The sequence below is a fragment of the Dermacentor andersoni genome, chromosome 10 (assembly GCF_023375885.2).
Source record: "Dermacentor andersoni chromosome 10, qqDerAnde1_hic_scaffold, whole genome shotgun sequence".
In the NCBI taxonomy this organism is placed as follows: Eukaryota; Metazoa; Arthropoda; class Arachnida; order Ixodida; family Ixodidae; genus Dermacentor; species Dermacentor andersoni.
In genome coordinates this window covers 38,379,959-38,404,545 of record NC_092823.1, presented here as the reverse complement: position 1 = coordinate 38,404,545, position 24,587 = coordinate 38,379,959, and the positions used below count along the sequence as shown (strand labels likewise).

Sequence of the window (24,587 nt, the reverse complement as noted above, 5' to 3'; positions counted from 1 at the left end):
ATATATTATGCTAAAAATTTGCAGGTAGCTGGCTATCCAGCATTACTTGGACTTTCGCAGAGCATTACCACGTAAACCAAGACACTCGTGCCAATCGGGAAGTTTTGTGCTCGACGCGAGCTTAAGTGTGTGTGACGACATACGACGACTGTGCCTTGCACCGTATTACGAGAAGGGCATATTTCCCACTGCATCCCTTTCGGCGTGAATTTACATGACTTGCGTACTGTTGGGTTCTACACGGGTATTGTAACGGGCGTAAGGGATGAAGAATGTGAATAGGTATGCCATGTGGAACTAATGTTTGTACAAATGTAATTATTAATTTCTGGATCATGTGATTTAAGTTAACACGACGTTGGCATTTTCGAACGCCGAAGAAATGTTAAAATGTTATCAACGTGCATTGAACATGGAGGCTATACAACAGCGCACATATATATATATATATATATATATATATATATATATATATATATATATATATATATATATATATATATATATATATATATATATATATATTTGTTCCGTTAGCTGCTACTGAAAATGTACTGCGGAATGAGGGCAGATCACGGACACATCCAGCCTCATAGCTTCCTAAAGGTGGAGCTCATGGCCGGCAGACGCTGAATATATTATACATGCAAGTTTTCCCCTTGTCAGGCGAAGAAGGTGCATGTATCGAGCTGGCATAATAATGTCATTATAATGAGGTTATTAACAGTAATTGAAAATATGAGTAATATATGATATTAATAGTTATATATGTTCACCGCTTTCTCGCACACGTTATGCAGCCTTCTACACGTACTATCTTGTACTGACCTTCCAGTTACGCGCACTTCTTGCAACATTTGAATAATTTTAGGTTTCTTGTCTGATTATGCATTGTTCATCCCTATGCAGTGCCTGTAACTGGCCTTAGGGTAATGCTTCTTATTTTCTCTTTTGTTCCCTTCTTCTGGTGTGACATGTGATTTGTGTTTAATAAATTGCATTGCACCGTATTATGCGCTATATTATTCTGTTAAACATGCAAATGTGTAAATGATTTCTATTATTCAATGTCCCGCTGAAGCCTTATTCGTGTCTTGTATTGTGTATGATGTGCTTAGTTGTATTATTAACTTTCACTTTGTTTCTCTATTTCTCTCCCGCATTTTTTTTTTTACTTTTTGTCTTCTTAAGTTAGTTTTGTAGTTTCACCTTTTGTTGACTAATCCCAAGCATTGTTATTGTTTAATACATTCATATGCTGCTTTCTGTTCTTTTATGTATTGTCTCCTAAAACCTTTACTCTCAAATTTCCCATGTTGCCATTGTTGTTTGGATTATTAATCCTAGTCATTATGCACACGAGGTCCCATTTCAGATTCTAACTACGGGACCTCCTTCTGTATATACATATGCTGTAATTATCCCAATTTATGTCATGAATAAAATGATTCTGATTCTGTTACTTACCCGCACTGCAACGATCCTCGGGCCAACACAATAATTACGCCAAAAAGAAAAAAAATGTGTTGTAATACTCACATCTATTATTTTCCTCAAAGGGAAAAGTTTGGCTAGTAATTGTGTTGAACCCGATTGTCTTAAAACTTATTCAGGGTTGAAAGTTATCAGCTAGCAACTGTTCCACAAAACGAAGCACTCTTCGTCTTTAGAACATTCTTCGAATCATATATGACACTTGAATAGCTTTTGCGACCTATAAAACATACGTGACAAACCAACAAACAAACATTCACCGCAGTGGTGCAATGGCAATTTTGACCACAGTGCGTCAACCATACGCCTATATTAGTCTGCTTTGCCGACCTTGCAACCAGGAGACCAACGGCCAGATGTTAATAGAGACCTAACAAAAACCTTGCATAACTTGCCCCTGAGTAATTAAAACAGTACACGAAAGAAACCTGTATTTTTTACATTTGAGTTTATGGAAGCCGTTTAGGTTATTTTCTCGTCAGGTGAATTATAGCGCAATATATTTAGGCAGAAAACGCAAAGCAGTAGTTCCGCCATTGGCAGAACATCCGCTTAAGAACCGTGGGACTTTCTATTGGAGCTCGGTGAAGTGCGAGTATAATTTCCTAACTTATTCACATTGCCGAAGCAGTCTAGGTGTCTTAGCTTTATCCTTACGACAACTACAAACTTTACAGTGCGCCAAATCAGCTCTAAATCACTTTGCCGTGAAGTTTTCGAAACTGCCACACGACACAGCTCATTGCCACAGTGGCCGCAATCACCTATGCACCAGTGAAAATGGAGGGAAACATTTTTGTAAAAGTGTCAACCATGCATGAAAAATGATCAACTACATAGAAAATCACTGACTCTCAGGTTTCAATGGGCCATCAGTAAAACACTTACGTATGTGATATTTCATGGGCAGCGGTCGAAGTGCTACCAGGGTGGCTTATGTCCGACACGATCGCCACCTTCAAATAGCTGCAGGCTGTGCCCATCCAAGCAACCCCTGTTTCAAACAAGTGCGCTAAGTAATAAGTTTGCGGAGATTTAAACGGAGGGTAGGAAGTTCCAAGATATGCATGCACCTAATTAGATGCTGATCACATTTGTTGAAATGATACATTTGAAGAAGTCAAACGAATTAGGATATTATAACGTGTGTAAACATGTTCGTGTAACAGTCGATACTCGCAAATTATACACCACAAGCTCGTGTTCAGCAGTGATGCCAAATTATCGAATGCTTTGATATTGCTACAGACCAGTATTTACGGTGACCAATTTACGATCGAAAACTCGTTGGCAGCTGTGTGTAGATGCGGAATGGTGCTACCTTGAAATATTCTAATCTTTTGTGGTATTCTCATGAATAACTTTTTTTAAATGAGTCCTACTACTTTCAGAATAGACCCTGTATATGCATGCACCTAAATAAATGTTGAGGACTTTTGTTGAAATGTTACGTGTGTGGAAATCAAACGAATTGTGATATTATGATATGTGTACACATGTTCGTTTAACAGTCGATACTCGCAAATTATACACACCAAGCTAGGGTTCAGCAGTGGTGCCAAATTATCGAATGGTTTCATGTTGCTACGGACCAGTATTTACGATAACCAAGAGGCCAGTAGTGTGAAGATGATGACGACGATTAAAGGCTAGCGCGTGCTGTTGCCTCTTAGCCAAGTGCGGCGTATTTTTTTAGATATATCTATATATATAGCTTTTCGTCTACGTCTTCCCGCGTAACATATTTGGTAGAGGTGGACGTTCCCTCTATTTCGTCAGGCATGGAGCTTCACAGTGGACGGTACGTCGAGCCTTCCATATTGGTTGTCGGCATCGACCGCTCGACCGAACCGGCTCCGACACCTGCTGCCACATCGATGACCTACATTGCACTCTCCGCTCCCCGCGATCCTAACGTATTCTCCATAGAGGATGGGGAAGATGCCGAGGATTGGATCAACCTGTACTTAGGCGTAAGCACCAATAACCGGTGGCAGCCTATCATGCTCGCCAACGTAGCCTTTTACATCGGTAGCACACCTAGAGTTTGGTTTCGGACAAGCGAAGATGCACTGACATGTTGCGATACACTGAAGCAAAAGCTCGGGGACTTCTTCGGCTACCCTAACAGTCGCCAAGTTGCCGTGAAAAGGGTGTTGTCCAGCCGCTTGCAGACTTCGACAGAGCCCTACGTCACGTACATTCAAGATGTCTTGGCTTATGCGAGAAAGTTGGCGCACACATGGCTGTGCCAGACAAGGTTTCCCACATTCGAAAGGCACTGCCGATGACGCGTTCAGCTTGCTCGCCTTCAAGAATGTGGCGAAGGTGGACTGATTTATTATAGAGTGCCGCCACCTTGAACTCGCAAAAAGCCGACGTATCGACCAACAGTTTGCCCGTTTACCAGGCGCCGCGGTGACATTTTCCTGTGCCGGAAATCCTCGTCCCAACAACACTGGCGATGTTACGAGGATCGTCCGACTACAGACGGAGATCTTCTATACGGCGGTCTTCGACTGCACTCCTCCGACTCACCTGCAGTCACTGTTTCCTTGATCCACGCAGTTGTCTGCCTAGAACTCGCCAACATGGGTCTCCACACCGTCTGCTCTACCCATAGCCCGGATGCCCGCCAGTGTATTGCGATAGCAATTATTTGCGCCCTCTAGGTGCATTTCTGCTGTCGCCGTCAAGACAATGTTCTGTATAACGTTCAACAGCGATAACCTCGTCATCGCGCGTCGTATGCCGCATGCGCGAGTGAACACATGCAATGCGTGAACCAACCATGGTGGCTAAATCTGGCGCACGCAAGGGAGTAAAGCGAGGAAGAAGCACGCCATCTTTCGTTGCATGCATAGCAGCGGGGAGAGGGTAGGGATACGGGGCGTTCTATTCCCGTAACAACTAAGCAACAACTGCGCATGGCGCGGCCTTGCGGTCCCTATCTTGAAAGCAATCTGCAATGGAGGAAAGAGTCTAGGTGTGCTGACGGCTCATAGGTTCGTGTGCGCTGTGTTGTGGCTGCTCAATCTACGTTGGAGTGATAGGCAACAAGAAGTTCAATTCGCTGACTGCTGCTGCCCCGTACGCATCCTTACTCCAGCATTTTGACAGCGAGTGTCCGCGGTCATCGAGTGTGATGTGTTCATGTTTGCCTGGTGCTTGTGACGACACGCTTGTTAATTCAGTTAGTAAGCAAATGTTCACAAGTTTATGCGGCCTATAAACCTACTATCCTTCGTACTGCAGTACACTCATTTGCTGTCGCAATCGATGCTTCGCCTCTCGGGCGAAACTGCGACTTTTCTTTCTTCAGGTGGAAGCTCGTCAGCTATATTTTTAACTTTTTGCTTAATCACGTCAGCATGTTTTCTATATCGTGTTTCTGCTACCATATTTTGGAGGGAGGGTTTGTTACAGTGAAGCTGTATATGACTCGGATGCCGGTATTTTTTTCGTCTCCGTCGAGATAACAGTCGACAGAGAACCGTTCTACTAATTGAAGCGAAAAGTGCCTATCATCTTTGGAATTATGCATGTAAGACACACCCCGGTATTCTCTTCTTTAGAAATGTAAAAGTGTGAAAAGCACATGATAGGTGATGAGCCGCCATCGAACAACGGGAAGCACGTAACATTCACCGCATGCGTTTTTTCTTAAACATCAGAGTTACATAAACTGCAGTTGCCAGGAAGCGGTAACTTTAGCATACGAAAAAGGGAGTTACGTCACTGCACTTTCTTAAGCAAAGGAAGAAGCCGCCCTGCAATTGAGTCCATGTTTGTCGTAATAGCGCTATGGAAAGGCCACGCATAGTTAGGACTCCCGAAGAGCAGCGTGAGAACGACGAGTGGCGACGGCTACAGCAACGTCTGTACGCACAATGGCGTCGGTGTCAGGCTAGAGAGTACGCAGCGGTTCGCGCCGAGACCTCAATTTCTGGAGACCTCAATGTGAAAATTTTAAAATCAGAGAAGAAATTGTTTATCCAGTTGGTGATGGAAGATATTTCGGCCTCATGTCCTTCAGCAATGCAGTTCAGACCACCACTGTGCTCAAGGTCGTGTATAGCGCATACTATAGACGTGGTTGCTTTGTGGCTATGGTGCTGGGCTGCTAAGCACGAGGTCGCGGTATCGAATCCCGGCCACGGCGGCCCCATTTCACTGGGGGAGAGAGAGAGAGAGAGAGCAAATGATAAATGAAAGGTAGGGAGGTTAACCAGGACTGAGCCCGGTTGGCTACCCTACACTGGGGAAAGGGAAACGGGGACGGAAAGATTAAAGAAAGAAGAGAAAGTCCACCGGGGATATCGTTCAGTCACTCAGTCCGGATCACAGACGCTGACTCAATCCTGTATCTTTCAAATATCGCAGCAGCGCTTTTGTGGCCTTTTGTAGCTGCGATATGCGAGGCCATGGTCCCAAGATCTTGTTCAAGGTGAACGGTTTTCTATCTAACTGGTTGAGAGCTGTGCAGAGCTCTTGTCTTTCATTTTCAAATGATGGGCAGTAGCACAGTAGATGGTCTATAGTTTCTTCGACACCGCAGGCATTGCACTCGGCGCTATCAGCCATTCCAATTAAAAACGTATATGCATTCGTGAATGCGACGCCCAAGCGTAAGCGGCACAGCATTGTTTCCTCATTACGCGGAAGCCCTGGTAACAGCCGCAGTTGCATAGATGGATCGAGGGAATGCAATCGATGTTGAGCGAAATCAGGTGTGTGCCACTTCTCCAATGTCATACGGTGCGCTAGCTTGCCTAAGTGTTGGGCTGCGTCAGTCCGCGATAAAGGTATAGAAACAAGGGTTGCTCCTTCATGTGCTTTCTTAGCAGCTTCGTCAGCGAGGTCGTTGCCGGAGATACCGCAATGGCCAGGCAGCCACTGAAACACGACGTCGTGTCCTTTCGCTATCATACGATGGTGCATTTCTCGTATCTCCGACACTAGTTGTTCACACGACCCGCGACGAAGAGATGACAGAAGACATTGTAAGGCCGCCTTTGAATCACAGAATATTGCCCACCGATTAGCCGGTTGGTTGTTAATATAATCTACGGCACCTCGGAGGGCAACAAGCTCCGAACCGGTCGATGTTGTCAAGTGAGAAATCTTGTATCGGATGCTTAGTGATCGTGATGGTATAACCACTGCCCCGGTGGAGCTGGTCTGGGTGGAAGAGCCATCCGTATATATGCGGACGCGGTCAAAGTAGAAAGTGTGCAAACAATCCAGAGCTGCTTGCTTCAAGGCCAAGGTAGGCAGGGGGAGAAATGTGAAAACAGCCGTGCACTTAGATTTATGTGCACGTTAAAGAACCCCAGGTGCTCCAAATTTGAGGAGTCTGCCACTATGGCGTGCCTCATATTCAGATCTGGGTTTTGGCACGTAAAACCTAATAATTTATTTTATTTGAAATTTGCATTGCGTACTTTAACTTTAGCTGAGAATCTCTCCAGGGTAGCTATGGTAAAACGGCGGTATTTACCACAGGGCTCGTACAGCAGTTACTGTCAAGGACAGAATAAAAAACCGACGAAGACAGGCGCGAAGTTTCAACCTATTTATTAGAAGCGGTCCGAATCAAGAAAGTTCTGGAGATTGCGTACAAGTTTAACTTTGTCTTTTTGGGAGTAATAAATTATGACACATGTTCGAAGATGCATTGCGTTTAAATTTCATTATCAACAGTAACATATCAACAATCGTTGGCGCATGCTCTGAATCTTTCTGTTTGCTTGCGTTGCTGTTGTTCTGCAATCAAGATAATTATAAACCGATTCTTCGCTGTGATACAGGGCGCTACATCAGCGAGAAATATTCTGCTCATTGGAGTAATATGAATCTTCAATAAAGAACTGTTATTGTTTATTTCTTAGAATAGCCCACACATGTTAACATGTCAACTATGCGAAGCAGCGATTAGGCTTCTCAGTTTTTTACCAAGTGATCGAACATCCTGTGACGTCACTATACCTTAAATTGTGGGCGAATATCGAAACGGCATGCTACCTACCACTTTAACAAACACCATTCTGTTGCCACGGCGTTCAGAAAACTGCAAAAAATTGCTGTCTCTCCCTTATGCGAGAGTACATGAAAACATGAAATGGCAAACGGGAAAGTAGATTTGTTCGAGATGATGCTAGCCACAATCTTAAAATGGGTGTAGTGCGTGTTCATAACGGCACTCCGGAATACACCGCATCATGCCATACTGTGCAGTGGTCCATATGGACGCTGTCCAGCTACGAGAAGCAAACGGGCTGAAGGCCGCACGACAAGCAGCGAAAGACGTGAGGCTGGAAGAGCGCGCTTCTTGGCAATAGGGAGAATGAATTGAACTGTGGGGTTTTGCGTGCCAAAACCACAACTTTACTATGAGGCACGCCGTGGTGGAGGACACCGCAATAATTTTGACCACCAGAGAATTTTTATAGTGCCCCCAATGCACAAACGAGACACGGGCGTTCTTGCAATCGCTGGCATCGAAATGCGGCCGCCGAGGCCGGGATTTTATCCCACGACCTCGTACTTAGCAGCGGAACGCAATAAACGGTAAGCCACTGCGGTGAGACCCTGAACGCGGCATCAGGCAGAAGCGGCGCCATCTCTCGAGACGACGCAAAAATGGCGCCGAGGAACTCACGGACAGTTGGCGTTCATAAGAGCGCAAAAGACAATTAAGTGTGTTCAACTTTTCGCGGCTGGAAGTTACTGAAATTTATGGGAGCGGACAAAGCGAGAAACAAGAAGATGGTGGGCTCCAGAGGCGCGCGCGCTAAAAACAGCAATAAAGAGAAGAGTAAAAAGAAGAATGTTGCTTTAGTTCGCATCGAACGCTGCTGTCGCGTTTAGTTTCTGCGACAGACGCAAAACCGGCACTGCGGAGGTCACGGGCCGCTAGCCTTCATAAGAGTGCTCAGCGCCGAAAGACAATAAGTGTGTGGTGCCCTGTATCCGGCTTTTGAACGTCGCTATTGCAAATGACAAATAAAAATACCCTTGTCTAGAAGTTGCACTTTGAGTGATTTTGTGGACATGCATTAGGGAGAATTCGGAAGCAATATTTATTATGTAACTTGTTTAGGGAGGAACTATCGTATATAATGCAGTCCTGTGCAGAGGTTTCGGGTGATATGGATTTGTTCTCGCAGCTTGCCCGGATGTTCTCGTTTGAGTGCCTAGATAAAGGCTCACGCTTCTGGCTCAAGGCCGCTTGAAGGTCGCCCTCAACTCGAGCTTAAAGCCTTTCATGCCTAAAACAAACTTCAATGTTAGAGCGTGTGCACTTTTGAGAAGGAAATAAATGGTTGCGGTGTTTAATCTGAGAAGGTGGCACAGCTTATCGCAGTTCAAACTACAGAAATAGAAGTTCCATGCTTCGAAGACTCTCCAGTTTCATGCTTTCATGTTTTTCCATAATGGTTACGTGGCAATATACGTTTTTCTTGACGGCAGAAAATGAATATTTCGTAGACCACTAGTGCATATACTCCTGTCGGGTTGTATTGCTAATGTTACTAAGGAGTATTAATGAGCACTTTGCAGTTCTGTTGGATCCTGTTGAGGCGCGGGCAATGTTTGGTATCTTCCAGGGACAGTTATTCACCGAGTACCCTTGTTGAAATGTCATGACACGGTGCAAGACCCCCGAAATATTTTCAAATATGTGGAATGTTTTCGCTTATTCTATACCTAAAAAATCTTCTCGAATCAAGTTGTTTGCACGAACCAAATATTGGTGGACATTCTGGAACGCACGCGATTGTCAGTGACTATGCTGTAATGTACGATGAGTCACGTGCAAATAGCCGAGCACTGTACCCGTGAATGAGGTTTCGACGTCCGACGACTGTGCTCGTCAGTCTTGCTGTGCTTTCTGTGTGACTTGTCTTTCTTGGGCTGCACAAGTTCGCCAAATTATAGTAAATTTTTGCGTTAGACTTTCCGCAATGTATGGTTCTTAACCGTGACTGCATCACAATATAATTAGCCGCGATGACTTCTAGAGATCGCTGAAATCCTTGTGTTTTATACAGTACGACACCCTTCGCATAATGGGAGCTGTCCTAATATGAGAAACATAATTAGCTTGGTTTTTGTCTCAAACCGATATATACTCAGTCTCTATTTCCAATTGCAGATTAATAATAGAGGTGCAACTGCATTCCATTATCTTAGTGAGATTAAGTGAAAAAATATATCATATGTGGAGCTTCAAGAAAGCATACCTCTTGTAGGGTTGGTTCTGGTAGAATCCTTGTAGACCAACTGGCGCCTGCAAATGTAAAACATCCGGTGTAGTACATAGAGAGTCGTACAGCTGTCAGAATATGCACTAGCAACTCTGAAGCACGGAAGTGCTGCTGTAGGGAATGCAATATATTGTAATAAACACTTCAGATTCCTTAAACACTCCTGTCTACTAATATCGAAAGCTACTTACAGTAAGCAATGAACCTTATGCACTTCCTGCTTTTGCGTTGAAGCAGTTATTCTTCAGTTTGCTTATTGTACTACTGAACAAAACGCATGTAAATTCGCTTGTGACTTATCGCGAACATCAATACCCACAATAATGGCAACCCATTCCGATCCATTGCTTCTGAGCGAGCCAATGGCCCGGCCTACTTTACGGAGTGCCTTCGGACTGACAGCCCAGAGCGAGCAAGCGCATTCTCCGTAAACATGAATGACCTAAAATATTCTTTGATTACCACAAGTTAGTGGACGGTTTGATAGCCATCGTCGTAGTCAATGGTAGTGCAATGCAGGCGTAATGCGGAGGTTGCGGGTTCGGCTGCCACAGGCGGCGCCTTATCTTTTCGTCCATTTTCCTTGTCGTCTTTATTATATCCTACATTTCGATTTCAGCTACAGCTAACTTCTTTAATGCTTTCTTTTGCTTCATTGTCTGTTGGTTCGATATGGTGACAAAATATTTTTGCTTCATGACCTTATATGCGACTAAGTCTGCCAGTGCATCGTTATGGGTGCACAAAATTTTCGCACACGTACTGTCTATTAGAGACAAGTTTTAGATAAATTTCGATCTTATCTTCACTGTGATGAGTCATAAGGAGAGCATTTACATCCAGCGTGATGGTCCGTGCACAAGTTCATGCTTGGCGCCAGTACCTAGAGACGATTTATTCCAGTATGAGCTGTACCTCATTGGTAGCGTTCAAAATACTACCCCTGCACTTAAGTATAGTGGGACTTTTTTAACACTTAACAGCTTCCAACAGTCACAAGTGGAGGTAATATGGGTGGTATCTATTAAGTTCAACGTTCTCGTCTGAAATTATGTTTTGCTTCATAGTTAACAAATTGAATTTTTGAGTAGACCACGAGTGTCAGTAAAACTTCATTTGGGCCTAGTTGGTACATAATTCTGAACTTAACGTCACAGCGCAAACACCTAAGATGAACCACAATAGGAAGACACGACACACACTGGCGCTGACTTACAATTTGTTAGTCAGCGCCAGTGTGTGTTGTGTCTTCCTTTCGTGGTTCGTCTTAGGTGTTTGCGCTGGGACGCTAAGTTCAGGACCACGAGTGTGGCCGCCACAAACCTGCGTTGTGCTAAAGTGTCCTGCGTTTTGCGCAAGCGCATTAAATACTCCTAAAGCGAAGCTTCGCGCACCATTAACACGGTCATGCCATTATCAGATGACAAATAGCTTCCTACGCCAAGTGCAAAGGCTGTCGCAAGCAGGATATTTTATTCCACTGCTGATATATATAGTCGAATGCCTATTAACTGCTATAAAACGGCGGAAGAGAGAGGAAAGAATGATAGAAACGAATGAAACAATCCTAATTCTACTACGGCAGTCGTACCCTACGTTTATTAGGTATCGCATAGACTAAAGAGACAGCCGGGAAAATGGAAACTCACACTGAGCAGAACGCAATCTATCACCTATGCTGCGCTCTTTGTACTATTTCGCATGCTTAAGCCTGCAATTTCTGTCGTGGGTCGCGTGGTAGGGGTCTAGGCGCCCCGCTGCCTAGCCTAGCATACAGTTAAACGTTGCGTTACAAAACGCGATGCAGAAGAACACTTCCGGCGCATTCCCTAAAATGCTTAACAAAATCTTGTCTTCAGATAGATTCCAACATGACAATTATATGTTAAAAAAAATTCACGTCTGCTCTGTATTGAGATGGGTCAAAAAGGCGACCTTTAGGAATCATATTATTTTGTTAAATAATAATTTACTTACCGGACCTTTCCTTCCGCTGTAAATCCTCCCGCCTGACTCTTTTTAATAAAATCTACCACTGCAAACGAGTGTTGTAAGTCGCTCTTGTTTCACCATATCGCTAAGTTTTAGCTAGAACCGATCAACTTTTCAAAGTAAGCTTGCCATGGTGTCGCACTAACTTGTATCTTGATTTTTTTTGTCCCAAGAACAACCGCCGAATGGAACTACCTTCCCTCCCCCTTTGCTGCCATTGCACGTACCGAAGGATTCAAGACCGCCTTGTAAAATACCTTGTAACGTTCTTTTTCTGTTTTTTCACTGCACACGTTTGTGTCTATACCACTTTTTTCTGTAATGCCTTTGGGCCCTGAAAGTATTCGCAATAAATAAATAAATAAATAAATAAATAAATAAATAAATAAATAAATAAAATAAATAAATAAATAAATATTGTCGGCACAGGAAATAGTTCTTCGAATGGCCGCCTGTTTAGATGAAAACGTTCAAAATGAAATCAGGCCCTTAGCAAGGTATCAAAACACTAGCCAAAGAGGATACGTGTCTTTGCTTTCTTCATAATGTATTATACCGTTGAGTACGAAGTGCCATACTGGCCAAATATGGACTGTTTAAGAGATTGCTCACCCTGTAATGGCCAACACCACATCTGCCCACTTCAGATCGTTGTTCTGGTTTACATAATTCACACATGACATCAGGGATAGTATAGCGTCAACGGTCCCGTCTGATGAAATTTGAAAAACCGCTTCTTCTTCATTCTGTAAGGTTTATTTCTTTATTTGTATTTTGCTTTTTTATACGTATTTACCCACCTTTCTTAGTGCTTTAAATCCCAGTAGGCTGACAGTGCCTGGAGGTGTAAGTTGACCTATGACTTGGTTTATCTGTTGAGGTAATAGTAATGATAATCACATGATCTAAGGTGCTCACCTAACAGAACACAAGTATAGTTTCCGAATTTCGAAACTTTTGTACTATTCAATGGCACAAGTCGAACACCAAGGAGCATGATTTTAGATATGATTTATTGTTCATGCATGTTTGCTTTACTGTCGAGCAAATACCTACGCAATATTTGATAGCAGAATTCAAGACTATCTGCAGATTAGGACGTAATGCTGTAATTTTCATTCTTACCATTCTTATGGTGTGGGAAAAAAATCCTCTTATCCTCATAATAAACTGAGTACACTGGCAGAATATAGTTTGGTATTACAAAACAAAAGAATAAATTTTTGAGGCAAATACACAAAAGGGTTAATGCGACAGGCATATAATAAAATTATGTGACAGCTATGGATTCCGTAACAACTTCCCTAAGATTTCCAATAATGAGGTCAGCACTAGATGCAATGTACTCAGATGTGCAAACATTATCGTTATTGTTCAGTCCTTGTTTAATAGCACACCACAAGTGCACTCGCCACACCTTTCACCTTTGCACTTGTTTGACAGCAGCAAATACCATTTATTGAAGTCGCATGCACCTAAGAGCCAATGAGGCGTTAGAAAATCGCTCGGGTTAATGCGCAAAAGAAGCGAATCATTGCCTCACCAATGATATGCCAATTCGAGGAATTGCAGCTGCGCAGAAAATGTAAAAAGAAGCAGACATGTACTGACGTGCATCCTTCTCCACCTCATGTGTGTAACGCATCCTTGCAAACCCGTTTCATCTTTATTCGCATTGTCTTGGTAAGCGGCAATAGATATCGCGGCGGCCGACGAACCATGTAGAAAGAAACTGGCTTACGCGCCGGGCTATGGAATGCATAACCTCCAGCTTCATCGAAACTTGGCCACAGTGAGTACTGACTGCAAGTACATGCACTTATTCCAATGTTCTATGGTCTTTATTGATTTCATTGAGCACTTTGACTTTGGGAAGTTCAGTGTTCTAATTTTTTACGGTTTAGTTCGCGATGGAGGCCATTGCCAGTTGAGGGGAATTGCAGAGAATAATTAATGTTCATCGCAGCGCCTGTTCGCTTAGACTTTTTCCCCGATTGATGGTACTATCGTTGGTATTACTTGATCATGGGCATCGTTAGTTACGCGGTGAAGGAAGCGCGGCTTACACTTAAGGCACGCGGTGCTGATGCAAAGTTAAAGCAAGTGTTGCAGTGATAGCTGTGAGATCGGCACGTAGTAACATCATCGACTTTCACCATCTATTACAGCGAAAGCTGTATATGTCTAAGTTCGGTAGTTTTTTCGGCGTCCGTCAACAGAAATAAATCATCATTTGGGCCGATCCTGGTGATCGTGCATCCCGTTACAGGCCCCCGTGGCCACGGGGCCTGTAACGGGGGCTTGTAACGCGCCCGTGAACCTAGGTACCCTTGTCACACGTAGGACCCAAAGATGTGCCAGGCACAAGGGTAAGAACGTAGTTTTCCTGGCGTCTGGCAATCGAAACGCACTTAGCCATTTCTAACACACCCGTGCGGGTGCAGTGCGGTGGCGCAGATGTCAAAATGCGGAACAGATTAGAACGCTCGCCGTGAACAATAGCGTGACGTGAAGGTTATTGCATCATATAAGCAGGAGAGGTATTGGCGCTAATGACAGCTGCGTTATTCATGGGGCGGGTAGGCATAGTTCGTACACCCAAAGAAAAGTAACATGCGTACGAGGAGCGCTGGAGAGAAAAGCAACCAGAATGTAAACGCGCCGGCGCGGAACCACCACCGACGGAAAACGGCCCCGCGATGCTGAACGAAAACGGTAATCGCGAGCCCGGGCAACTCAGAACGAGCAACAACGCCACACTCGCAACACACACACGCACAAAAAAATGACAACCATTTCATTCTGTGAAGATGTAATGGCAGCGAAAACAATTTGCTTTTCGTTTGAGAGCTTTGACTGTCGTCAGTTTTCGCTGCCATTCCTACTTCATAGAGTGGAACGGTTGTCATATTGCGAGACAGCAGGCAAGAAAGGGTAGAGGTGTATAAAAGCTGTATGACGAGGAGACTGCGCACAGTCCCCGCATACGCTGATGCGCGCCGATGGTTAAAAGCATTGGCTTAACACAACAGACACCAACCGCAGTAGCACCAGGATGTTCTCTGCTACGACAACATGCATGGCTTCATTTCACATATTTTATCAAAGCTCTTGCGCCCAAACTGTTTAGCATGTTGTTGAGAGTCAGGACCAACTACAATGCATGCTCGCTGACCTGGAGAGGCAAAGCAGAAGAGTGGGTCTAAAAATTAATCTGCAGAAAACTAAAGTAATGTTTAACAGTGCCGGAAGAGAACAGCAGTTTACGATAGGTAGCGAGACACTGGAAGTGGTAAGGGAATACATCTACTTAGGACAGGTAGTGACTGCATGATACTGAAATAATCAGAATAAGAAGGGGCTGGGGTGCGTTTGGCAGGCATTCTCAGATAATCAACAGCAGGTTGCCATTATCCCTCAACAGAAAAGTGTATAACAGCTGTTTCTTACGAGTACTCACGTACGGGGCAGAAACCTGGAGGCTTACGAAAAGGGTTCTACTTAAATTCAGGACGACGCAACGAGCAATGGAAAGAAGAATGATGGGTGCAACGTTAAGGGATAAGAAAAGAGCAGATTGGGTGAGGGAACAAACGCGAGTTAATGACATCTTTGTTGAAATCAAGAAAAAGAAATGGGCATGGGCAGGACATGTAATGAGGAGGGAAGATAACGGATGGTCATTAAGGGTTACGAACTAGATTACAAGGGAAGGGACGCATAGCAGGGGGCGGCAGAAAGTTAGGTGGGCGGATGACGATCAGAAGTTTGCAGGGACAACATGGCCACAATTAGTATATGACCGGGGTAGTTCGAGAAGTGTGGGAGAGGCCTTTACCCTGCAGTGAGCGTAACCAGGCTGCTGCTGATGATGATAAAGATGAGAGTCAGATACAGAGCGAAATGGGAAAAAACAGGTTTAGGCTTCCCCATTTGGCCAAGTTGCTAGGTGCTAGCAATTAACCATCGTGAAACGCTTTAGCATATCTCCAGTTATGGGCTACAACTATAGCTATGCAAAAAGTGAACAAATGTAGCTAAGAAAAAGTGACAATTTACAATAGAAGCAATAAGATAATCGTTTCAAGATAAAAAAGTTAAGTCATTGAGCTACGAAAGAAAATTCATCTTTGGTGTAACCGTGATTCCAAAATTTCTAAACGTCCGTATCTACCACGTGAGTTCCAAGAATTGCAGGCATGCGTATGTGGCATATAGCGAACGAATCACCAGTTTTTATAAGCTAATGAGTATAATATTGGTATGGGCTGTTGCGCAACCGAATTGTGAGCATTTGCCAAAAGCCGACTATTAGAACTCTATAAGGAGTACGTGCTGTCGTCGATAACATTGTAATGCCCGAAGGCTTAGATGCTGTGCTAGCGTGCTTGGGAAAAACTGTCCATCACTTCATCAACCATCATTTGCTCCTTTGGTAGAGGATGGCAGATGTATTCTAAACCGGGACGAGTCGCTGGTGGCAACAAAATAAATATCAACCGGCGTATGTTTACAGCCACCTACTCTACCGCTACAGAAGTTGTGGTTACCGGCTCTGATTTCAATCAATGATAAACAATAAAAAAGTGCTACCTTAGTATCCTCACGGCATAAAAAATACGCCTTCATACCCTCTATTACTTAACAGAGTAGATAGCTTTCAATAGCTGCACGGCTTTTTGCTTGTAATAATCATCGCTAATTATTTCTGAGAAAGTCCGGTGTTTTATTTGAGCTGCAATACAGAAAATAAAAGTTTAGTCGGCAAAATGACCTTGTAAAATGAAGAACTGTTTCAAATTTTGCCGCAAAGCTGCAAAGTAATGCCTACAGAAGCCTGCAAGGGCTGCTTCCTAAATGTTTGCACATTATGATGAGCACGATGTTTTCAATTCAATAATTTTCACTACAGTGTTCAACAACGGCATATAGTAAAATAGGTTAGGTGTGCCATCTTTAAGTTAAACGGCGCAGCACCACCTGAACAAGGTCGTACCGGTTGCAGTGCGCCGCATGTGGACCTTACGCCACCTTGCTGAAACGATTTTATTGTCTTAGCATTCCCAGGGCACTTCACGAACTTTCCAGGAGCAAACTGTCTATGTATGTGCATTTGTATCTATCGGCTATGTATCATGTTTCAGGTATTAGGTTGTCAGGTTTCAGGTTGTATCAATTTTCCCATATTTGTACAACCTAATGTTCACATTAGGTTGTACAAAATATGGGAAAATTGTGCTTGTACCTATATGCAAACGCTAGTAACGAGTCCAATAAAAAAGATATGCCACGGAATACGACACAGGCACAGACACAGACACAGAGCACCCGTGCGCCATGCTTCTTGTCTCGGAGGCAACGCGCTGACTTCTCAACGGCGCTACTAGATGGCGCCGCGTGTCCACTAAGAAGCGCGATAAAGGAGTCTCGTAGTGGCGCCTTTTTGATGGCTTCCACGCAACGGCGAGCCATGCAATTCGGAGGCCACGTGCAGGATTCGTGGGGGGGGGGGGGTACTTGTGTTAAACCTTATACATAACTCTCTTCGCCGGTGGCGATGCGCTGCGTCGCTATAAAGATTTAAGCTCAACGTATACTGTCGACAGTCATCGTCAGACTATTTCTGCGGTATGTTTGAAAGGGAATAAGAATGCACAGCATGCGAATGAACATAATTGTGAGTATGATAATAATATTACAATAAGAACAATTATGCAACCAATCAATCAGTGCATCAGTCAATAAAAAATTTTTTATAACTGTGCGCAGGAAGAGGTAGGAGTCTTCATACTGGTGCCTCTAAAAAGTAGTGCGCAATACAAAATGTACAAAAAGACATATTTGGCAGACAAAACAACGCGATATAGAGGGAGAAATCTGAAAACTAACGAGGAGGGGGGCGTAAGAGGGAGTCAAACATACATGATTATGTAAATTTATACGAAACACCGGCAGTGAACTCCTAAACAAGTCCACGAAGGCAGAATACTTATTAGTTGCTTTTGGAGTCCAGCCATAGGACAGTCCCTGATGCAACAAGACCTTGCAGTAAATGTGGTATAAGGAATGGTATACTTCTCTGGCAAGGAAAACTGTACATCATTAAGAAGATTTTTCAATGCGCAATGCCATGGACCACTTTATAGATTACATTTTACAGAAGGCGTGACTTAATATGTTTTGATTTTAGAGGCGTGTGTTGAGATATATTTGAGAGGGCTGGACTATGGTCACCAGAACGGCAGTGGTGGAACAGCTGCTCCAATTGCGCCAAGCTGCGCCGAGAGTGGGTCCTCGCGCGAAGCCTGCGTCAAAGCACGCATACCAGCGAAAACCTCCCTCCAACGGTGCTGAAATCAAAACCAAGAGTATCACGGTACCATCATCACCGTAGAAGGAAGCAGAAGCCCATCGGAGTCATCCGCTTCGTCATTTCCGTATTTTTTTTTTTTTTTGACGGACGTAGAATGTTATGTCACTGTACCGTCTGGCTGGCATTTTATTTCGGTTTGGATTGAACCTGAGTGGTACCGCGGAGTTTTTCGAAGGAGTATGTCACATTATAGGATTGGAGGTTAGCTTTTGAAATGTTTGCAGGTGCTACCAAGGTTTTGTAAAAAAGCCGCTGTCATCTGAATCGCACGTTCTGAATAGTTTAAAATGGCATTAATGAGCGCATGCCAGCATTCACATGTGTGACTTAGTAAATAGATTATGCTTTCTAATAATATGACCAGTTTTACTGCTAGCATGGATATGGGCCAGGATGTCAACTTTGGCATTATGTGTTAGCGCTCAGCGTGAACATGTGGGCGCCGTTGAGGGAAAAAAAGAGGATAACCGTGCGAGTATTCGTCGATGGAATAACTGCGTGCTAGGGTGGCCTTTAGTGTATTCTTGAACTTATTTTCTACGACCATATTGTTGCGTGTGGAAAGACACAGACAGAAGAGGCTATTTACAGGCTACTTACACGGGAGCCAGGCAGCCAGGCTGACACTCGCTCGCGCCAAGCGCACCGACCAACTTCGTCGTCGTTCTCGCGGCGGCTCATTTCTTGAGCATCGCTTGAGCATATCGTAATACTACCCCCCGGCGGCAAAAGCACCGTCACGGTGCTGTTAAATATCCAAGGCGCGTGGAGAGTTGTAGGGCTTGAGGCGGGCGACGTGGACGATGTCCCTGGTTGTCACAGCGGAGGACGTAGTGGGCGTGGCTAAAACGATTTCATAGGTGACATCGGTCACTTTGCGGAGCACGCGATATGGGCCTGTGTAACAAGAAAGGAGTTTTTCACATAGGCCAACTTTACGCGAAGGTGACCAAAGCAACAGGAGGCTGCCGGGCACAAAATGGACATCACGGTGACGGAGGTCGTAGCGTTGCTTCTGCTTGTCTTGGGACACTTGTAGACGACTGCGCGCAAGTTGGCGAGCGTGGTCAGCATGGGCGATTGCATCACGGGCATAAGCGCTAGTTGAAGCTGTGGCGGACGGAAGCACAGTGTCCAGTGGTAGCGTTGGTTCGCGGCCATACAAGAGGTAAAACGGGGAAAAGCCAGCAGTTTCGAGACGGGAAGAGTTATATGCAAAGGTAATGTAAGGTAGAGCCAGGTCCCAGTCACGGTGGTCGTCGGAAACGTATTTGGATAGCATGTCTGTAAGGGTGCGGTTCAAGCGCTCAGTAAGGCCGTTCGTTTGGGGATGGTAGGAGGTGGTAAATTTGTGACGTATTGAGCAGGCACGCATGATGTCGTCGATGACTTTGGCCAAAAACGTACGGCCACGGTCTGTTAGCAATTGACGCGGAGCACCATGCATCAAAATAATATCATGTAGGAGGAAGTCCGCAACATGAGTTGCGCAACTGGTCGGATGAGCACGGGTTACGGCGTAGCGTGTCGCGTAGTCCACCGCGACTGCAACCCACTTGTTCGCGAATTAAGCCTCGCGCAAACCCGTTTCCACAACATATCGACTAAAACAATTTGAACGGTATCTGGTAAGCATATGCCGTGTGCGTCAAAAGTCCTTGCTGCGGTGCCAAATCGGCTTTCTGCCTACGCCAGAACTTGCTCCGAAAGGTGAAATGGCTGTTCCAACAGTGGAACGCCAAAAGCGTTGCTTGATATTTTTTTGAGTTTTTTTAGACGCGTTGAATGAGGTCAGAATTGGATTCCCACGTTCCGCCAGAAACTAGAGAGGCGTAATGAAGTAGTGGAAGGCGCACCACTAAGTTGAATTACGTAAATGCAACACACGGAGCGGAAGTCATGCGGTGTACAAAAATGGTACCAAGAGCGCGAAGGGCAGGTTGTTTCGCATATTTAGTGTGTGAAGAGACGCTTAGCCTTTTGTCGGAATACACATCAAGATGTTTCATCAACCCTAGACAGTAGAGCAACCCGAATGATGGATTCAAATTGTACATGGTGTGTACACCATGTACAATTTATGCACCTTGTCAGACTGGCAAGGAAAGTTACTTAAGGTAGAGGCATTTTTTACATGAAATATAAAACGAAATGTTCTGTAAAGAGATTAGCAGTGTTCGCGACAGCATTTCTCGTTTCATCAACAAGAAGCGCTTTTTCAGCGCTCTTTTCAGACGAATGAGAGCGCACGTAGCTCCAGACATATTTATAATTACCTGTCATGCTAGCTTCAATCCGTTCAACGTGGTTGTAGTGATCATTGTTATAGGGCAATTTTCAAAGACAACCACATCACCTAAATAGAAGTTTCCACTTATCTACGCCTATTTGCCCCCCTTTTTCTCTGCACGCGGTCTTTCAGCTTTATTGTCCCTTTCAGTTCTTCAGAAAACAAATGACAGAACTGGCTTTTTTGGGCGGTTTTGAAGGTAGTAATATGAGCATCCTAAATTCAATGACTTTCGTTTGTCAAGTCAGGTGAAACATGTTTGACAGGTTTGACAGGTTTGACATGTCAGGTGAAATCCATGTTTCATTTGAAGCGATTGCGGAATCACTTCAAGAAATAGTATTTGAAAAAAAAAACTTATGAGCTTTCATGCGAGGTCTTCGAACATTCTGTTAGAAGATGCGTACGTCTGCTCAGTCACTGGTACGTTACTTTCCTTTCGTCTCGTCTTTCGCCGCCTCCTGTTGCTTTTGTTATTATTAGTATTGTAATGTTATTATTATGCTAGAATAATCATTTACCATAGTAATATATTATTATAATAGTATGCTAAAATTATTAATCTTAGTAAGAAAAAGATTTGGCAGAGGTGCCGGAAAACTCGGGGAGCCATGCTACTGCGACTTGTAGTTCTGTAAATGTTTCAAATGCAATAATGAATTACAGGATTTACGTAGAGCACTTTAATATCTGCAGTCAAAAGGACGCAGCCTACCGAGTCCTTGCATTTGTACACAACGAGAAAATTTCTATGATAGCCTTCAAAAGAAAAATACGATAAAGAAATATTTGCTTTTAACTTGCCATTGTGACGTAATCTTGAAGATAGTGTTCATAATTTTTCTTTTGAGTGTCCAAACGATGTGCGAGCGTTTCATCAATAATAATATACATCTCCAATACAAACTTAGACTGTGGATGTGTAAGAAGCTCCTTTCCTGTGCATGGAGCATGGAAAAGCACAGTCATGAGAAACACAGCAAGAATGGCACATTTTTCGCGCGTAAATCCACCCCTGTCACCTGGTTACTTGAAGAAATGCATCCCAAAAAGGCACATACCAGCACTAAAGTTGTGTGACATAATGGGCTCAATAAAACAGCATAAACTGTTAAATTTGTTTGCTTAGAACAAATAAAAAAATATGCGAACCAACAAAAAAGTTTCAATTTTTTGTCATCTGGCCGTTACTAGGAGTTATGAAGTAGGCTGGGTTTGCTCAGACTAGCATTTCTTGATAGCTTCACCCAGTTCCCGCTATTCTAAGGGCCCTTGTCTAACTTCTTTTACTCCACTCTGTGTCATTGGGCAATCCATGGTCTAATGGGCAGAGAACCGAATGGCTTTCATGAAGGAACCGGGTTTGAAAGCAGCCGTTGGACCAAACTGAGCCTACATGGTATGAGACGATGGGTATGTGTCTCTGTGCATTATATTTCTTTCATGGCAACTTTGATTGCTGGGTACGTATGTGGCACTGCGTATGTGTCGCTCATCAGTGAACCTTTCTGCGCCAACATGAGTCAGTGGTTTATGCCATCGAGAATGTGGCGCTCTTGAACGACAAACGTTATCTATAAAAGCGTTGTAGGCTCAGTGCGGTATCACAACCTCGCCAAATACATTTAGATATACATCCAGACATGCGCTGCGCATAGACTTGTCGGCGCCGCCACAAAGGGGCAAAGCATATCTAGGGGAAAGGAGGATCCTGTCTACATGCACGACTGCTGTAAGATGCGTTTATGCGGTGGCCATGATGAAGTGTTTCACCACATTGCTTCATTGATAACGCCTTAACGTCGACGGCGGGTCACGGGACCGTTTCTGCAGGAATTTCTATCTTGAATCCACTCAAAAATGTATCCTGGAAAGTGCTGCAAAACGTTATGAAAAACAATTAAGAAGCAGAGATCACCAGCTTCAATTTCAGGCACATTAAATGTGGACATTGTATTGTATTGCATTTCGAAAGAGCGTATTGTCAAAAGTTCGTGCTCGATGCTAATTTGAAAGTTGCTTAGTGCGTATCTGGACCTGCTACATTTTTGTAAAATAGGGCGCACAATTATGGCAATGTATTTTTCAATATTGGTTAACATGTTTGGTTTTCTCTAATGTAATTTTGTCAGCTGTGAATATTTGAAAGAGGTATCTTATTAATGCTAAATTACTACTTACTACTACTACTACTAATTACTACTACTTACTACTACCAAATTCTTTTCGTTGTTATCGATAAGCCCGAGATCTCGCTAAGAAGCAGTCAACAACCCGTTGACGAACCTACAGCATGGCTAACCACTGCGTCGTAAAACTACGTAAAACGTCGCACCATGTTCCCAGTCTCTGCTTCACCATCAAATTTAGTGTCCTGTATCACCACAATGTCGAGCTCAAATTCGGTCAGAAATCGGTGCAGCCGAGTCTGTTTTACACGCAAGGCCTCAGACGTTAACCGTCGTGATGCCTAGTGATTTAGGAATACAAGCCATAGCGATTACGAAGAAAGGCTGGGAAGTGCGGTGCCAAGAAGCCGCATGCCGGGGCGTCGCGCCATGGCAGATCTTATGCTTTGTCGGCGGCGGATGCTCACGTAAAAAAAATGCGGTTTCTCTCTATCAGGACACGGCGTTGCCGCCACACTTTCACCGGTGGCCAGGTTCGGTCGAGGTCGCAGTGTGGACCGTCGAAGGATACCCGTCTTGGTTGATGGATGTTCTTCCGCGTAGGTGTTCGCCACTGTCTCGTTGCTATTCTCGTGAGCCCCCTTTGCTGGCACATGAGACACCAGAGCTTGATACTTCAGAGGCGTCCATACACGCAGACTTGGTCGTGTCAGCGTTATTACTGGTGGACGTGGGTGTTATCCTTCGCTTTCACATCCGCAACTTGGGCCAGCAATAGCTACTCTTTAGAAAGCTTACTGATGCCTGTCCCATCCATGGGATTTCATAAAATAATTACTACAGAGAATTCTGGCGCTAGTGTCTACGGCAGCTCCAGAGGGAGTGGTTGTATATCACCATGGGAATTATGGGAAGTACATGGAGCTGCCTAACCTTTGTCATTCTGGCTTCACACGGCTTCGTGGCTTTGTAAACTCGCCCTTTTAAACAATGTACTGCGTAATTAACAATTCAATAAACATAAATAAAGTTGTCCGATGGCGTCATTCGAACGCAGGACCTCTAGCACTGAAGCCTGATATTGAAAGCATTAAGCCATGGACGCATGCATCGATAGGCGATGCGAAAAGCCCTTATGAATCTATCGCGGGCATGCCAGTGCCTTCAGACGCTTGGCGCGTTTCGATGTGGCCATCTCGACATGTTCAATCGTTGCAATGAGTAGCGACCGTGCGTGTTGGCAGCGTCTTCTGCAGATCGAAAGGTATAGATTGCACTGCAACGTACGACATTGAACACATATAAAGCGTAATATACAAAGCACCAATAGTTTGTGAATACACACGAACAAGGATCAGACAAATCCATGTACTTCCCATCATTCCCATGGTGGGTAAACGACTGCAGCGCCAGAGTTCCCTGTAGTATCATATAGTAAACTCTATGGTCCCGTCTAGCGTTCCACCCAAGAACCGCCTCGACGCTGCAGCGTCCTTGAGGGTGGTAGCCCAAACGTGATTCATCATGTACGCGGTTAATGTGACAACGTCTGCGTTTCAACGCATCAACGTACCTCAAATCTGTAGGGTGTAGCAGAAACTTCAGCATGCACAAGTATCATTTTCAACACAATTCTTTCCGTTGGCAGGCTCGGCAGAATAACTTGATAGTCTTGAGAAGGAACAAAAAACCTCTTCCGGCGACCCGCTGTGGCCGCTGAAAACGCTCCGAGGGAGATCGGCATTTTGCGTCCAAGCGCGTCCGGGTCCAGAGGTGGAGCCCTGAGCCATGCCAGCGCTGGCTAGTATGCAGCGGGAAAATGCTTTATAAACGCCTCCTAGCGCGTGAGGAGACGCGATGTGAGGTGCGCTCTGCGCAGCATCGATACATCCCCGTTTTAACGCGAGAGCGTTAAGGAGCTCGTGTCGCAGAAAAGCCGGTGTCGTAGTCGGCGTTGACCGTGAGAGAAAAAATGGTGGAAGGCAATTGCTAAATAAAAACAACTTGCAAGATGGGCTGGGTGGGCATCGAACCAGGGT

At 44.4% G+C, this 24,587-nt stretch overlaps 1 protein-coding gene across 1 annotated transcript in view; it reads right to left on the bottom strand.

Annotated features, from left to right (window-relative positions):
• LOC129381885 (uncharacterized) overlaps nt 1-24,325 on the bottom strand; it is a 38,163-nt gene extending 13,838 nt beyond the window's left edge. The window contains exons 1-2 of the mRNA XM_055065110.1: nt 24,122-24,325; nt 9,741-9,787 (exon numbers count right to left, since the gene is read on the bottom strand). Of these exons, the coding sequence (XP_054921085.1) occupies nt 9,741-9,787; nt 24,122-24,292 (218 nt within the window). The 5' untranslated portion in view covers nt 24,293-24,325. The remainder of the gene's footprint in view (nt 1-9,740; nt 9,788-24,121) is intronic.
• Nucleotides 24,326-24,587: the final 262 nt, after the last annotated feature.